Raw genomic sequence first — 14296 nt, 5'->3', positions numbered from 1 at the left:
GAAAAAACGGTGAAATATTGTGCGTTTCTTCGACAAAGGTCTCAGTTACGAAATACAGAATTTTACAGTAAAAAGTTACACGTTATTGTTCGATGTAAAAGTGGGTAACCAGAAATACTTTGAATTTGTGGTCTGGCACGAATTCAAGTCGCAGTTTAACCGATACGTTCGATAAAAAAAAAAAAAAAAAAAAGAAGAAAAAAAGAAAAAAAAAATGAAAAGTACTTCCATGAAATACGTAACAAGTTGAATATGGAATGTTGAAAGACCGCCTTCCAAATTATATCTTGAAATTATCAGAGATAACTCGAATCGATTGATTTCCGTTCGATTATGACTTTGCAAAAAAGAAATATTGCAAAAAAGGAAAAGGAAAAATAAAACGAGCCCTGAACGCGGAGAATTGTGGATACCTGACTAGAATTTATGAAAACGATACCATAAACCAAGCCAACCAGGCGTCTTTCATCGATAAAACAGTTGCAGCACGGACATCGATCATTTTTTTAAGTGGAACAGCGTATTAACGTTTTGTTAAGTAGATAGTCGTTATCGATCCTAATAATATGTACTCAAAAGCTTTCGTTTTACTCTGCATAGTTTAACGCTTACAACGAAGAATTTTCGAGCAACTTGCGAGGAACATCGGAACATATGCGAACATATACGCGCTTAATGTACGCTTATAATTCATTTTACCAAACGTTCAAAATACCGCCCATGCACTTGCACACATTTATTCAATTTATTTATTCTTCGCGTTTTGAACATTTTCACTTGCAAAAAGGCACGCAAAATTTGCATTTCTAACAAAAATTTTATAAACAGGGCGTTATACGTATATACATATACATAGCCTCCGTGTGTAGGCGGTATGCGTTATTCTTCCTTGTTCGTACCCATACAATATACCAATAAAGTGTGGTCGGAAAAGGCTGGGACACCCTGTATAGAAGCACATTTATAGCAACTCTTTTAATCTGCATGAAGGCAACTTGTTCTTTGCTTTTTAAAATGGCAAACAGAAGTGTATATATTATACGCTGTATATATTGCAGCTTGTATGTGTGCGACGAAACTTTACAGTTACGACATATTACATGAATATTTCATCTGAACGGTTTAATCGATATGAAAATATAGTTACGTAAAGGAAAATTTAAGCCCTTATTCGGTATGGATAAAAGCGAATCCTTATCGGTAAAAACAAAAAGAAGCGATACTGCATGTATCTTTCAAATACGAAGAAAACTCATCCGATAACATATAGAACATTTAGTGCAATAGCGATGCAAACGATGTTTTCTGTTCAGTCTATACTGGCATTACATAGGTTAACTGCAACTCAAGACAATATCTCCGTGTTGCTATAAAAGTGAAAAAAAAAAAAAAGAAAAAGAAAGAAACAGTATGTATTTCAATAGCTTATTTCAGATATTTCCGGTTTTAGTGCAAATTACCAAGTTACAAGATCCAGGCCACCGACGAACTTACAAATAGCATACTCGAACTCGAACTCGAACATCGGTTGAACGAGCATCGACTCAACGAGTACAAAATTCTTACAAGCTTTCTCTTCGTACTTTATAATCATAATTGAAAGTAAGCGACAAAAATAACAGACACAATTAGGTTAACACTAGAATGATTTTCAAAATTTCCAATCTTGACAAAACAGCTCGAGTATGAGAGGAACGAAGACTTTTGCCTGACTTTTTTCTTGATCAAAACATCAACACGCGTATGCAAAGAAGATTAAGCAATGATAGTAAATTGAGAAGCTAAAATATGGAAAATATATTCTACTACTTTAAAGAATTGGATGCGAAACGTTTGAACGTTCAGGCGAGAATCATTCTAACATTCAAATCGTTAGTGTAATAACACGATGACATAAACGTCGTTATAAATATAATATAAACTGTGCTACGTTTATACATTGTTATGTTTATATATTGTACATGTATGTCCTGCCAATTCACGCATACATGTATGTAAAATGTATATATTATTTATATTATGTATATTATGAGTTTAAATGATAATATTATAGAATCGAAAGACAAAGTTGAAAAACATTTAATAAATCGATACTGCATTGGCGTATATTATCTTCGTCTGTTACAAATGGTTTTTCACGATGAAAGATTTAATCGATAAAAAAATCAAGTTGAGCAAGTCGGTCAAAGCCTATCGAGTTCATATCCAATTCGAAAGTTACGAGATGTATTTTTTATCTTATCGATCGGTTATTACCTTGTTTGTACTGTATTCGTTAAATGAGAAACCGAGAGCTAAACAAACGATGATATTGATATAACGTATGTAAACAACGAAATGCAAATAAATGCAGCAACTACGACTCCTCGCATATTCATTCATAGGAATTGAAGCCGCAGGGTAGACCGCTTCGCATAATGTTGAGTTACAAACTGGTTTCCTATTTCCTACGGCGAGAAATTATAAATGTTTCGATACGGCTCGCGGCCGACTGTATCACCGTATAATTAAGCTATTTCTATGTAATACAGGGCCATAAGACGTATTATCGTTTTCTGATTCATCTTTCTACATATAATAGGTATCGACGAACATAGGTATCGATGAAACAGCGTATCATTTTGAAACTGATCTTTGAAACGTATTTTTCTATTTTCATCGGCATCAAGTTGTTTTCTGCTTATCCATCCTTTTCTTCCCTCTCCCCCTCCCCCCCCCCGCCCCACCCTTTCTCCTATCGTTTATTTCGTTCGTTGAGCTGGAGATAATGCCCTCGGTAATACCTCGTTTGTTGTCATCGGAACATGTTACGTCTACAAGAAATTGATTTACTTTGATCAGTGGCTTTTGATCACGATATTAATGTGTCGTGTGAAATTTAAATACTACAATTAAATATGAGATTTCGTGATATCGAAGAGGCACGGAAAAGCAATGCATTCGATCAGTATGATCGGTATGGACGGCCCAGTCTGGGATATTATTAGTAATAAATTTCAGAGTCGATCGGTAATTACCGATATCTCATCCAGTTTACCTAGGTTTCGATCATCTCCGAACATGTTGTAGAGATCAGCGTTTTTAAACCTATACGTATAACCAGCGGTCAGCTTTGCTTTCCGAGATACTCGCAGAAAGCTGTCTCTAACGCTACAGTGAATTCTGTCTATAATTGTGCGACCAATCGCGTGCCGGTAACAACCAATACTGGCGCATACGCTGACACGAACGCACAATTATAGACAGAATTCACTGTAGCTATACCGGCATTTTCTTGCGAATATCTCGGAAACTAAGGCCAAGCGGCCTTATATACATAAAAGAATTCGCTAATCGTTATCGTTCCATCTTCGAGACATATTTCCATTACACATATAATATTATACATATATAATAATATATGTACAATATAGGGAACAAGCTAATTAAGAAAATTCTGGCTTTAATGAAACCTTAGGTGGCTGTGTAGGCAAGTAGGTTATAGTAGTTCAAGCGTACGAGAAACAATCTTTTCCGATGGAGATTCATTTTGAATGGATGAAATCAACCCTCGAGCTTCTCATCTCTTTTCTCTTCTGGCTATGCGTAAGACTCAAAGTGGAAAAAATTTATTCAGTTTTAATATTTTATTCCATCAAAGTATTAAATAAAATGATAAAAGGAAAGTTGTTTTACAATTTCTGACCAGGAAGAATAGTCGAACGAGCGTATGATATTATAAAGTTTAGAATTTCACCCATTCTGTGAAATCGTAAAGCAGCAAACGCTTAATATCTTCTATACAATATGTAGCGTTCTTTTACGCTTGCACTAGCAGTCCGTATTTACGTTAATAGTGGCAGGTTAAACAAATTTTTTATGTACACACATGGTATCGTAGAAATTGTCGCGTACTTCCTATGTTTATCTACAAAATACCGAAATTACGGTTAATTATTCATAAAATTGCGAGTCAAGGAGGTTTACGATAGAATTTGCGAAATAGTAGAAAATTGTAGAAAATGGAGCTGTATTTAAATAAGATAGGGCCCCGTGGGTGTATAAACCGTCGGGTATAGAGACTTAGAAACGTGACTACCATCAGGGACGATGAATTTTCAAGATTTATCTCTGTACTAACAACAAGAGTAGGTAACTACTTAATCGAGTTAGTCAAGGTACAGGCAGCGAGATTTTCATCGTGCCGCGAGCACGTTCGAATCAGCCTTAATTACAATTCCTTCCGGTGGTATCTACCGGTAAAGACGACCATAGCTTTTGGATTGGAATGTTAGATTAGGTGTTAGTTTCCTGCCGTGCTTAAGGTCTACTATGCCTCGTGTTTCCGTTTCTTCCCCCTAAAATGTAAAGCCGTTGATAGAAACACGAAACGCGATCTCGTCTTTGCATCAGGATATTGTTTCACTACAGAGATCTGGTACTCGTACCTGCCCAGCCGTGGAGCGAGATTTTACCTCTCTCGATACTACCTACCCCCCACCCCCCCACCCTTTGAGACAATGCGAATGAACTTTACAACGTTGAAAATTACCGAGCTTGTCAGCCCTTGTTACATATCTTATTTCATAATGGATATTCATGCTACTTACTAATTTATGCATCACACACACACACACGCGCGCGCGCGCGCGCACAAAACTGTGACGATTGTAATTGTGACGTTTTACGATAAGATGAAATGGATGAAAATGGAATCTGATGAAAACGGAATAAAAAGGTACCTTAAGAAATTTCCTCCCATAACTAATTTCTTTGTAACGAAATTCACAGTTTGTCAAAAGATGTTGTATCTCTATTGTAAACATAATCTTTTAAATCCTCCCTATTCCGGGTTCTCTGCAAATTATTACTTTTTTCCCACTGATCAATTATTAAATAGATATTTTTATTGTTACGCTAGTCAATAGCTAATTTTTACTATAAAATACCGTTTCTCCGTTATTTATTAGCGTAATAAACATTTTTATTATTTAATCGGCGAATACTTTTTTGAATTTTTACAATTGCACCGATTTCGACGATTTTACAACCTTTGTAATAATATCTACTTATGAAAGTAGCAAACAGACTAAATTTAATTCTTAACTTTACTTCCGTGACAGAAAAAAAAATGGAAGGAACAAGGACAGAGATACATATTAACACGATCACTTGTCATTTTCAAATGGTACTTGTTTCAATATATATATATATGTTTTCGCCCATATATCATAGGTATGTATATACTAGCACTGCCCTATACGGGGTAGAATGCTAGATATTAGTACCTATCATGTTTATTTCACTATTCATATTTGTTCCAAAATCAAAGCATTAAAATATAACTAACATATTAACACAAAGCACAATGCCATTCAGTTTATTTTTTAGCGATAATAATTCCATTACGCAAATAATGTCGAGCGAGCGAGCGAGACCGACAAGTTTTCGCCTCTAAAATCATCGCATCATAATTATAATTGTGTAGTAAATTATCCATAAATTATCTAAATTATCTAATTTAAAATATTCTCTTCTTTTGCTATCCCTCAGATAGAATGGTGATAAACGCTGTAGTTCGTTAAAGAAGGATTATTTTCTCGGGTTTTCATCAAAAGCGCTAAACCGGTTATCGAAGTCTATTTACAAGGGTTCGCACATTTATCCATAAACGCGGAGCTGCTCTTTTTTTTCGTGGGTCAATTTCATTCGAGACGATGAAGAAACGATCAAGGCAGGGACGACTTACAGGTATACGTGTATCCGGAGCAACGATTTTCGAACGATCAAGATTTCACGAGGATTCTTTCAACACCGTTAATTATTTAGATCGTAAATTGATAATCAGACCTTGTGCCTTTAATCGTGAAATTGATATCTCTTTGTAGTCGGCCACATGCTTCCACCTTTACTCCTTTGTCTCTTTTTATCGTTTATTTCATTTTTTTCACTTTGTTTCGGTAAGGCTGCCCGTTAGGTGGGGTCTGGCAGTTGCGGATCAATGGCGATTTAATTAAAGATTATGGCTCGACGAAAATTAAGATTAATCTCACCCCCAGCTACGGAAGAGAAGAATAAAAGGGGTAGAAAAGGAGGAGGGTGATGACGTCGAAGCGGTTTGCTCGTCGACCTCGCGGCCAATGGCCTTAATTATTCGATGGAGACAGATGGAAGGAGAGAGAGAGAGACAGAGAGAAACAAAGAGAGGGGAGGGAGGAGAGAATGTGCGATAGCGGGGATTGGTACGATGCCGAGGGAAAAATATGTACATATACATATAGAAAAAGCAGAAGTATGAGTGGAAACGTAAAAAAATACAACTAGGTTACAAAATAAAGGAACGAAGGAACTAGAACAGAGGAGAATCCAAGAATCGTAAAAGAATTGCGAGAGGATAGAACAACCTACGAAAACATACATATGTGTACATACATATATACACAAAAGAGGAAAAGCTAGAATTTGAGGAAAGAAGGGGAATAAATGAAGAAGAAAAAAAAGTATGTGGACATACGGGTAAAGGAATGCGTAGAGTGAAAAAGGAAAATATAAATGAACAGCGAGGAAAAGGAAAAGATTACCAAAGGGGGTGATACTGTGGGCAACGACGTCGACAACGTCGCACTCCGTCGAGACTCATGACATCCGGGAAACGAGGTCGAGGACAACGACCAAGATCTTAGTACCCTCCGGCTATCCGAAATGTGTGTGTGTGTGTGTGCGCGGGCGTTTATATATATTATAGTATATATATATATATATATATGTATGTATGTATGTATGTATGTATGTATGTATGTATGTATGTATATAGGTAGAATAAGAGTATATCGCCACTACGAAAGAAACTGTCTGAGCTATGCCAGAAGTTTTAATGTGTATGCGAGCTAAAGATAAAGAGCCATGATGTGAGAAATATGTCAGATATACGATATATAGAAATATTTGCGAAATAAGGATAACGTTTTAGTATAATACAAAACATGTTCCCAAATTTATGAGAAAAATTTGAAATAAAAAGAAATATTCCTATTAATTGCATAGAGTACAGGCTCGTTCAATTGTACGGTTCTTACTATGGTATTCTTACTTTCAAAATATATTTTACTTATTCACATTGAATAATCAAGCTTGTATAATATGATATATGAAAGTTCTTCGAAGAAATATGTATAATTTGCAACTATGGTAGCAGTCTCTGCACACATACGCATTGAGCCAGTGGTATTCTTTCATTTGTCTCCAAGCCAAGGAATCGGTCCAACTCGTGCAAGCAATCAGAACGAACGACACAATTCTAAATTAAAATTAATTTTTTCTATAATCGATTTTATTATTTATGGTTATTGTTTGTCTCGTTGTATCGCGATTGTTATTATTAAATCTTAGCGATTACTTGAACATAGTAATGTCATTATTACACCATTGTAACCGCAATATACAAATGGTTGTATCAAGTGCCGAAAGATTTTTGAACCAATAACATTTTATTGCCTACACTTCTAACGAACGAATGATTCTGTGCAATGTCCTGAGAAGTAACAAACGATTATCTTGACATACGCGTAAACGAAACTCAGAGGAAAATAATCTATAATTTATACAAACGCACTTCGATTCCATCCAAACCGTCACGTTTTATTCAGCATGCAAAATTAGGCGTCGCAGTCGCAACGCAAAACCATTGGGGCCCGCTAGTCCACGGTCCAACACGCAGCAAGGGAAGAGGGCTTAATTTACGGCATCCTCGAGCGTTTTCGTTATCTCTTTGCAAGAGCCGAGAGTGACGACAACCAGGTTGGTCACTGCAATCGTTTCAAGCCTGTGTACGTTCTTACGCGCGCGCCCACACACACACACACACACACACACACAAAAATAGATTCTGATTGCATTTGATACGATTCCTTTATCAAATATCATAATTCTAATGCGGCAGATCCGAGTGCTAGCCTGTTTGACACCATGATTGATAAAGTTTGATCCAAGATAGAAAATCTGTCTCGGTATACTTCTGTTGTACACCGTTGCATGCGCTTTTAGTGCGTTTTAGAGGAAAAAGAGGTGGGCAATACGGATGTGAGGCTTCGAACGATACTAGGCACCGGTGCTGGAGCGAGTAAAGCGTTACGCAAGAGTTAACCAACTCTTTGCAAATGCGTTTACAACCTTATTTGCGACTGTGGAGGACGACGAATACACACGTTCGAAAGACAAGTCGTCAGCAATACGCCCAATATTCTGACTTGAAAGACGCCTTCGAACGAAACTAATTCGTTCTGCCACTAATTCTTTTTTAGAATAAATTTCTTTCAAACAGACAAGGTAAAGAAAGTGAACAGACTCTGAGCGACTTACGAAATCATAAAGCAATAGAGATAGTCGTCTCGTATTGTTTCGAAGGGATGTATAAGAACAATCGAAAAGTGGATGTTATATGATAATCGATGGTTTAAGTTTGTCTTATGATATTATGTAATTTGGAGTTACGATCACGAGAAAAGGATATTGCCATCTGTAATCGAGTCGATCAGAATGGAATTAACAAGGAAATAGCCTACGATGGTGAGCAAATGCAAACGAAACCTGTTGCGCGACAATGTAAGACATTGTGCGTCGAAAATATAAAATATAAAAAACAAACATAAAATGCATACAAACGCTTCAAATAGTAGATCAACCTTGTTATTTATGGAAATCAGATTAATGGTTTATACGAAAATGACGCTCGGATATGAAACATTACGATTAAACGAAACTTGTAAAATTGATAAGCTAGGTATTTACACTCGCGAATAGTACGTCTGAGAATACAAGACTGAAATTCTAGCTACTTAAGCGTCCCGTGTCTCTCACACCAGGCGCCTAAAATCTGCAACGGTATACATACATGTACACGGTATATACATACTGCAGTATGTTCGTGCTACTTTTACTTATATCTCTTTCTCCGTGTGCCTGAAACCTTGGTTGCGTGTACACGAAGCAACCCCTCTGTGTTTCTGCGCTCTCGCTAAATCGAAAAACTTTACCACTCGACGCTCGAGTCAAGAGTAGAACGAATCGAAATAAAATGATAGTCGATGGTACGAGTTGGGATTAGGGCCAACTGGTTGCGGTGCTTCGGAATGATAACGACGGAGAGAGTACGTTCGCACGAGAATGGAAGAAAAAGGCCTGCTCTTCATAAACGTTGGAATGAAATGCGACGACATACAGTGGTGTTCCTCGAGATTACTAACTTTTTCCCATCCCACTATTTCCTAGCTTGAGAATACACTCGACGTGCACCACCGAACTATTGTAGTACGAAAGGACTCGAAAGCTTGTACGACAAATATTTCTATTCATACTTGATAGAATTTGTGTGTATTGCAACGTATTGCAATACACACGTATGTCACATAACGAGACGAATAATCATTTCTAAAAGCCAGGTCAAAGTAGTTTCGTAGAAATTAAAGAAAATGGCGAAAAATGGCCCAAAGAAGAAGAAAAGAAAAGAAAAGAAGAAAAAGGGACAAAAAAGGAAAACGGGAGAATGTATAGAATAATTACTTGGAGCCTATCGCTTATATTGCTGATTTTAATTCTCTGTTATCGTATGTATCGAAGAAAACTCGATAAACGTCAATTAGAATGGAATTATGTCATAGCAGAAATATGTGACGTATGTATAAAGTGACGCGCTCATTGACGTATCATTAATCAAAGCTCAAAGCAAGTATAGGATACCAGTAAACGGTTTAAATTATCGAACTTTCTAGGAAAGTGGAGTACCCCGTTATGGTATTGACATTATTGATTGATCGTGCAATTCTGAAGAAATAAATACTTCGAACCAAGTCGTAACGGCATAGAGAGAAGAAAAGAGAAGAGAACAAATTTTGCATTATTTTTTACATACACGTATGTCTGGCAAATATGACGGTTTAGCTGTTAGCTATTTTAGCATTTCGTTAGAAATGCCGCGGAAGGTAAGCGCATAGGAAGGAAGCTTGGTTATTTAAGCAGTGACATGTACGATTACGTTCGAGATTTCTTCCTACGATATTACGTCGATACGACGATATTGCTTCGCTATTTTTAAGCGATACCATCTTCAGACCTCTTTGTAATCTTGTTTATCCACAAATTTTCAGACGTTGACACAACCGTGACAACTAACTCTAACGAATGATTTTCCATATTCAATTCTGGAATTTGTTTCGCGATTCAACTATTCCGTTGTTGTTCGTACTTTGAAGGTTTGGTGCTTGCAGTTTGTTTTTCTAGAAATTAATCTTACGAGTGTAGTATTTATTATATTATTATTAAATATTACGCCATATGCCAACGCCTGTTGTTAATTACGTGTACCACTTATTTAATACACATACATTTTTATTAACCAACTTCTTTTTTAGAACAAATATCGTGTACGATACGACAGAAACTGATTAAACGTGTTATTGGTATAACATTACTACCAAGTTTACGTACCAGTAACAGAGTAGAAGCATCGATTTTACTATGTTTCGCAGGCTCGATACGTGTTGTCTACTTATCATCTTATCATTTTTACATTGCTAAAAATTATACTTTTCGTGATAAAAAATTGTCTAGAAAATAGGAGATACACACGATATTAAGAATAAAGAAATATATATTTGTTGTTGAAAGAGATTTTAATAGTTTGAAAGATACGCGTCCACTCGAGTATTCCTCGCCAGTGGACACTGCGTCACTCTCAACGCAATGTTCACTCGCGAGAAATACTATCAGGAGCAACTCGCGATAGTTTTACTCTAAAGTGGAGACGCACTTTAAGATTTGACGAATAATTATACATACATATGCACCTGTAAGTATATGTATGTATACGTATCCTATATGTACGTATTTTAGCGCGAAAATTAATAACTCGACCGTGTAAAGCAATTCAGGTCGGTTTGCCACCTTCGTTCCTTCTTCTCGTATATGGCAATCGACCGTTGCCTGTATCAGTTGCGACAATAATAGGAGAGAACGCCACCTGTTTTCAAGTGTTATGGAACCTCCGACCAGCATCATCGTCTTTGTCTTAGATAACGACAACTTGCCACGTAGGTGCACATTGCACCCTACAGAGAGAGAGAGAGAGAGAGAGAGAGAGAGAGGGGGGGGTGCTTCCCACGCTGCAGTTTCGTTAACGTTTGACGTTGACGTTGACGTTATATTGCAACTCGCCACATATTGCAAACGACTCTTAATCAGACACTTTTCGTACTTGTGATTCTTCATACAACACACACAACTATAACTTCTTTCTTGTCCATTCTCCCGTTTACGCATCTTACAAATCGATCAAACACGAGGCAATAGTTCGAAATGATAATAAAATGAAGAATTCATCGATAAGTAATAATAAGAGCGGAATAATAAAGAAATAACGAAACGGATCGATGATTTGAATCGATTAATGCTTACAAATACGGAGAAAGTGAATGAATGTTATCGAATAATTAATTGGGAATATACGCTTACGCGTAACCTCCGGGCATCGCGTAAAACAATTAATCGGCCTATCGCTCGTAAGATTCGCATGTTAAATTTTATTCACTTTATCACCACTGGCTTTGTTACTAATAATTTCAAAGTTTCAATCTTCTTAAGAATTTCCACGATTTCCACGCTTACTTGCTCAATAACATTTTATCAGATATTTTATTACAAGTATACATAATACGCGTTGTATATTATGCAGGGTGTCGCGGTTTTAAATGATCAAATCACAGCTGCATGTTCTACGGGTAGAAACGAGGAGAAACGAGGTACAACGAATATAAACGTAGATCTGAAAACGTTTTGTAGAAGAAATATGAAAATTAAGGACGATAGAGCGGAATTCGTTGTTGACACGCATCGCAAAATAATGTAACAATGCCGTGCATATTTACATGGAATATGCCGTTACGACGACATTTTCGATGAGCGGGCGAATTAGTATGCATTCGGCGTTTACGTCTTTACGTTTCCATTTCAAAATTTCCTCCCTTTGAAATATACCAACTTGACATTGTAGGCAGATTGAGTTTATCACTCTGCGAATTTCATGCTTATTTTGTTGATACGAGACAACAACGGAATGCGTACGATGACACAGACCTGTGTTTATATAATAACACTTTTCCCTACCACACTTTCCATTCGTGCAACATAGCGCCACAGTTTGATCACTTAAAACTGGGACACCCGCATACTAATAATCTGTACGAGTATGTGTATATATGTGTATATACACGTATATACTGTATAAGATAAAGGATCTTTGTTTTTTACATTGGTGATTCTCTTTCTTCCTATTTTCATCGTGATTATCTCATAACTCGCAATAAAATGGAAATACGTACAAATCGGTTAACCTTTAATTTACTTGGATCGAAAAATTTAAACTGTTCGTAAATTTGCTTCTGACGAAAGAAGCGAGACACAGGAGAGATAATACGAAGGGAAATATTGAAATAAACTTTAAATTGAAAACAAATTTTAAAACGCCTTTGTGTTTCCTTTCGAGTATAAGGGTATTTAAAAATTTGAAACGGAAGCACTCGGAACCACGTCGATAACCATGTTATTACACGCTAAACTAAATATCGATCTTGTTTCATTTTCGTTTGCAGGAAAATTGAACGACTTGGTTTTTTTAAATTCAGCCGTTTTCCGTTTCCGGCGTCGGTTAATCACTGCGAACGTCGAGTTTGCGATGCAAACTTTATTTCACGCCCGGTACCCATTACCAGATTCAACCGTACCCACTTTCCAAGCATGATCATATAAGCTGACATATTGCGCGTGGTGCCTATAGTGATTTCAAACGACAATGTGACTATCTTTTCGTTCTCGTTGAATTTCATTCCGAGTTAACGAAACTCTCTTTTTGGTATTTTGTTTCTCCTTCCTCCCAACACTTTATTATTATTATTATTATTAATTATTATTATTATTATTATTATTAATTATTAATTATTATTATTATTATTAATTTATTATTATTATTATTATTATTATTATTATTACAATATCATTGTTATTATTACTATGATCATTCATTCAATTAATACCAAATCATTTAAATTTTTCGCTTTCGTTATATTATATTTCCAAGTGATTGTAATTTAATAGACAAAGTATATAGTTCGTTGCTTGCTCATCATTCTGCAAGTTTGTATTTACGTTCAACTAGTAAATCGATTTACCTTGATCTCCTTCTCTTTATAAATGTCTATCGTCGTCTTGTTAGTAATACGTCCTCTATTAGTAATACGAACATTAGATCCTAATAGACTATAGTAAATATCAATTATCAGAGACAAATACGTTATTTCTTTCCGTGTTTAGATAATTTCTTATGATTTATATATATTTTTGTTACAGGAGGCCCGCGAACATTTTCTGCTAGGCCTTACCGTGGAGGTTGGTTGGTTTGTTTGGTTTGCAATTACAATTACATACATAGTCTGTAGATTTTTTCTTCCAATTCTGCCGAAATTTCAACCACATTTCTATGTTTCTACTCATATTATCCATAACTATAGCTATATTTATATCTTTATGTATCGGAATATCTAAACATATAGCATATGTATATGCGTATAACGATCGTACATTTTCATTTTCTGCTTTGTGTGTATTTTTCTGTCTATGTATCTTCTATCTCCTTCCCGTTTATCTCTTGTCATCTCTCCCTTTAGCGTTTTGATCATCATTTAACCATGCCAACTTCTTTTCCGTATCTATGTATGCGATTAGATTAATGCCATGTTGTTAACATACGAATTGTTCTCACGAAATGGTCCGTGTAAAATCGATGGGAGTGATCGACGGATGTGTAATAGAAAATTCTCGTATGAAATTTTCTTCCTTTACATACATGTTACAACAATTCTATTACTTTATACTTCTATACTTTATACTTTATACGTAGACGTATTAGTACAAAGTACAAACTGCAATTCGAAGCTCGACGATATCTGAAAATTATGTATAACATTCCCTTTTCTTCTATACATTGAATGTCTCACCGCATGAAAATATTACAAATTATCACATCTTCTTTTAGTAGGATGTTTTTGTACGTTATACACGTACATTTCGTGAAAATGTTTCAGCCAAATTAACCATTACGAACGACCCTTATATCGTTTAATTATAGCGTATGATATATTTGCAGAAATCGATTACTTTAATCACACAAAACGCTACTTATCCTATCAATTTACATTACCAGTTTTATTTATACATTACATCGATGATAAGCACGATAGCGAGAAATTTTTCCGAAGGTAGGTGAGAAACG

The 14296-nt window shown here is 35.9% G+C and overlaps 1 protein-coding gene across 9 annotated transcripts in view; it reads left to right on the top strand.

The window, feature by feature from the left end:
- LOC100647585 (carcinoembryonic antigen-related cell adhesion molecule 5) overlaps positions 1-14296 on the top strand; it is a 94617-nt gene that overhangs the window by 33179 nt on the left and 47142 nt on the right. For 8 of the 9 annotated variants that reach the window (XM_048410652.1, XM_048410648.1, XM_048410647.1 and 5 more), the window contains exon 3: positions 13375-13413. The exons of the other annotated variant lie outside the window; for it this stretch is intronic. In XM_048410652.1, coding sequence (XP_048266609.1) covers positions 13375-13413 — 39 coding nt within the window. The remainder of the gene's footprint in view (positions 1-13374; positions 13414-14296) is intronic. 9 annotated transcript variants of the gene reach the window in all.

The sequence above is a fragment of the Bombus terrestris genome, chromosome 11, assembly GCF_910591885.1.
Source record: "Bombus terrestris chromosome 11, iyBomTerr1.2, whole genome shotgun sequence".
In the NCBI taxonomy this organism is placed as follows: domain Eukaryota; kingdom Metazoa; phylum Arthropoda; class Insecta; order Hymenoptera; family Apidae; genus Bombus; species Bombus terrestris.
The sequence above is the reverse complement of the archived record's forward strand: the minus strand, read 5'-3'. Positions and strand labels throughout refer to the sequence as shown.